The following is a 4,177-nucleotide window of genomic DNA, read 5'->3' on the forward strand; positions in this document are numbered from 1 at the left end:
CTAGTTGTTGTATTTTTTTGCTGGTGTTCTTCACCATTCAGTCTTATTATACTCAAGTGGGTAACTAACTAACTATGTTATAATTGTTTTGGATGTAGTATATTGTTTTGTCAATGAATTTGTTTTGTTTTATATCAATTTCATTAATTAAGATTAATTTGTCTTATTTTTTTTTGTCAGGTTTGTATAATTTGGTCATAGTAAATTCTCAAATAGAGGAGATTGAAAATGGAGTATTCAAGCCTTGTTGGTGTATGGTGTTATTATAATTGTAAAATTTCAGTAAATTCAAAGTCTTTTTTTTTTGTTGCAAATTTATGTTGGATGATTTTATTGTATCACATCAATTTTAATTTAATCTGTTGCTATTTTTTGTACTCTTAAAGTGTAATTTACAATTTATAAATAATCTGCCAATTTTTACATTGCATATAAATAGAATTTTCAAAAATCAAATGAAAAACCTCCAAAACCGGACCAAATAAAAAACAAAAATATTAGTTTTTTTTCAAAAAACTAAGAGGACAAAGAGACCCGTTATTTGACATGGTAGGTCTATTTGGTACCACTTAACAGACCCGCTATCTCTAATACCGGGTTTCTTTTTCTTCAAACTTATTAAATTTATAACTCATGTAATAGACATGACATCACTTACAACGGGTCTCTCTGTCATAAAAAATAAACCCCCCACTAATGACGGGTCTCTTTACCAAACAGACCCCTAAGATAGAGACCCGTTGTAAGGCGGTCTATCAGGCATATTTCAATGGGTCTCTTTGCCAATTTTTGTAGTAGTGTACCTCTGGGACTAGGTCAGTATGTCCTCGCTGTTGCCTGGTGCAATTCACCTGCTTGCTTACTGCGATGCTGCTCTCTTTTAGGACTTCCACCATGACTTCCTTGTGAGGCTTTGCAGGGTATAACTGGCTAGCTTTGATAATGCATCAGCTTGGGAATTTTTTGCTCTAGGGACCAGGTCTATCTGAAAATGCATTAGCTGAGCCACCAACTCTTTTACCTTGGTTGTGTACTTTAGCATTGTAGGCTCTCTAGCCTCATATTCCCCCTTCAGTTGGCTAGCTACCAGCTAGGAGTCAGTCTGCAGGTGCACTTTTCTGGCTCCTGCTGCGATGCTTCGTTGTTCGATGCCCTGAATTTAAACTTAATGGCATACTCAAATACATTCCTTCTAGCGATGTTATTATTATTCCTGCTCCGCTTCCCGTTTAAGCTAAAGATCCATCTACTGCTACCTTCCAGACTCCAACTTCTTCTTCCTTTTCTTCGTAAGAGGCTTCCACTATGAAGTCTGCTAAGGCTTAAGATTTGATAGCTGCCCTAGGCTTGACCTCGAATTCATATTCAAAGAGCTCTATCGCCCACTTCAGGAGCCTGCCTAAGGCGTCCATTTTCTGCAGGGCTTTCTCCAGCGGGTGGTTTGTGAGGATTTGAATTGTGTGCGCATCGAAATAGGGTTTCAACTTCCTTGCTATTGTTACCACTACAAAGGCCAGTTTTTCTACCAATGGGTATCTTTGCTCAGCCTCTGTCAGTACGTGGCTTACAAAGTATACTGGTTTATGTTGTTTTTTTCTTTCAACTAGGAGAACTGACGAGATTGTTTGTATTTAGGCGGAGATGTAAGTTGTAGTTTTTCGCTCAGCTCCGAGCTGATCATGGTCGGGAGCTTGGTCAGATGCTCCTTGATCCCCTTGAAAGCTTCTTTTTCTACCACACCCCACTTAAACTCTCTGTTTCCTTTCAGCAGCAGGTAAAATGGTAGGGCTTTGTCAGCTGACTTGCTGATGAATCGAGTCAACGCTGCCATTCTTCCTATCATTCGCATGATATTTTTAGTGCACTTTGCCTCTGGGAGGCTTAAGACTGCCTCCACTTTCTCCGGGTTAGCGTCGATTCCCCTCTCATTGAACAAGAAACCTAGGAACTTCCTAGAGCTCACCCTGAAAACGCAATTCTTTGGGTTGAGCTTGATATTATACTTATTCAGCGTGGCAAATGTTTCTTCTAGGTCCATGATATGCCCCGCTTGCGTGACACTCTTGCAATTGAGTCGTCAACGTATACTTCAACATTTCTCCCCTTTTGGTGCATGAACACTCTATTCATTGTCTTCTGAAAAGCAGCCCTCACATTCTTCAGCCCGAAGGGCATAACTATGTAATTGTACACCCCCCTTCGGTGATGAACGCGGTCTTCTGCCTGTCTGGCTTGTGCAGGCTGATCTGATGATACCCTGAGAAGGCATCCATGAAGCTTAGCAAGGCGTGGCCGCTGGTTCAGTCTACCAACTGGTCAATCCGTGGCACCGAATATCAGTCTTTTGGACATGCTTTATTTAGATCTTTGAAATCAACGCACATCCTACACTAGCCATTCGCTTTCTTTACCATGACCACGTTGGCCAGCCACTGTGGATAATCACAAGGCTTTATGAATCCAGCCTCTAGGAGCTTGTCCACCTTCTCCTAGATTGCCTGATTTTTCTTCGTGGAGAAGATTTTCTTTTTCTGCCTAACTAGCTTGATGTCCTCTTTCACATTCAGCATGTGAACCATACCTGCGGGGCCAATTCCTGGCATCTCGTCTGCTGAAAATGCGAAAATGTCCTTATTCACTCTCAATAGCTCTATGAGGTAGACTTCCACTCCAGGCTCAATATCTTTCTTAATTTTTACCGTTCTAGAGTTGTCGCCCTCTGTAAGCTCAACAGTTATGTGCTCCACACTGGGCAGCAGCCTGGCTGCCTCTTGTTTCGCTGGCTCAAAGTTTTCCATTGCTAACTTCTACTTATCCTTTTCTTTGTGATACTCCTCTCGCTTCCTTTTTCTTGATTTCCTTTCAACATGCTCATTGGACCTTTGCTCTAAGCCAAGCTGCTGCCTGGTCCTAGCTAGCTACTTTAAGGCTGTGATATAACATTGTTGGGCTATCTTTTAGCTTCCCCTGAGCTTTGTAGACCACCCATCATTGGTTGTGTATGCCATGGCAAGGTGATAGGTGGATACCACCCCGCCTATTTTGTGAATAAGTGGTCTTCCCACGATCACATTGTACGGTGATGGAGAGTCTATTACCAAGAACTCTGCTCGAACATCTCGTCGCCTAGACCTCTCTCCAACTCGAACTGAGAGCTCAATTATGCCCTCCGGAATCAGTCCAGACCCATTGAACCCGGTGACTTCATAACTCACCCTTTTTAGGTCTTTTTTATCCAGTCGTAGCTCTTAGAATGCACTAATGTATATGATGTTGGTTGAGCTGCCACCATCTATTAGTACTCTACCTACCTCCCAGTTTCCAATTCTCATAGTCACTACCAGAGGGTTATCATGAGGGTAAATTATGCCAGCCTGGTCATACTAATCAAATGTAGCTCGTAGCTGCGGGGGAAGTGGTGGCCATCTGCGTTTCTCATTGTAATTTATCTGGTGGATCATTGCTCGCAAGTCAGCGCTTGCTCTATTCATAGTTCCACCATGCACTAGTCCACCATTGATTGCATACACCCTGCCCTTTGGTTTGCTGTCTCGATCTCTACCCTCAACCGAGCCTCTGTGACCTCCCATGCGGTCATAGCCAGACTTGTCCTCTTCTCTTCTCTTGGAGGAGTTAGAATGTTTCTTGAACTGGTTCAGGTATCCCCTCCGAACTAAGTCCTCTATGTTGCCTTTCAAGTGCGTACATTCATCAGTGGTGTGTCCATGGTCTTTGTGGAAGTCACACCACTTGCTTGGATCACGGTTTCTATTCACCATTCTGGGTAGTCTCTGCCACTTATCGTCAGCCTTGTTCACACTGAAGATATGAGATCTCGAATGAGTGAGCAGAGTGTATTGGTCAAACCTCCCAAGCCTGCCTCCTCGTTTCTAGTCTAATCTTCTCACTGCTACTGCCCTGTCTGTATCCCTGCGACCTTGTTCAGCTCTACCGGGCTGATCCACCCTGGTTGTATTTTCTGCCCGGGTGACTTCAACTCGCTTTACTGGGTCACTTGGTGCGTTTTTGTTCAGCATTGCCTTGTTGGTCTCATCCGCTTTTATGAACTCGTGCGCTTTTCCTAGCGCTTCAGCCAGCGTTTTAAGACTCTTTCGTCCCATATACGCTCGGAACGGTGAGCCCGAAAGCAAGCCGCTCTGCATTGCTAGCAGCGCTA

General features: G+C 43.3%; 1 protein-coding gene across 1 annotated transcript; it reads right to left on the reverse strand.

The window, feature by feature from the left end:
* Window positions 1-1,603: 1,603 nt before the first annotated feature.
* Window positions 1,604-2,038, reverse strand: LOC145577972 (putative mitochondrial protein AtMg00860). The gene has a single exon (XM_081635386.1). It carries the CDS (start codon window positions 2,036-2,038, stop codon window positions 1,604-1,606), a length of 435 nt encoding a protein of 144 aa, XP_081491512.1.
* Between the last annotated feature and the right edge of the window lie 2,139 nt (window positions 2,039-4,177).

Source organism: Chenopodium album, chromosome 14 (genome assembly GCF_948465745.1).
Source record: "Chenopodium album chromosome 14, dcCheAlbu1.1, whole genome shotgun sequence".
NCBI lineage: Eukaryota > Viridiplantae > Streptophyta > Magnoliopsida > Caryophyllales > Amaranthaceae > Chenopodium > Chenopodium album.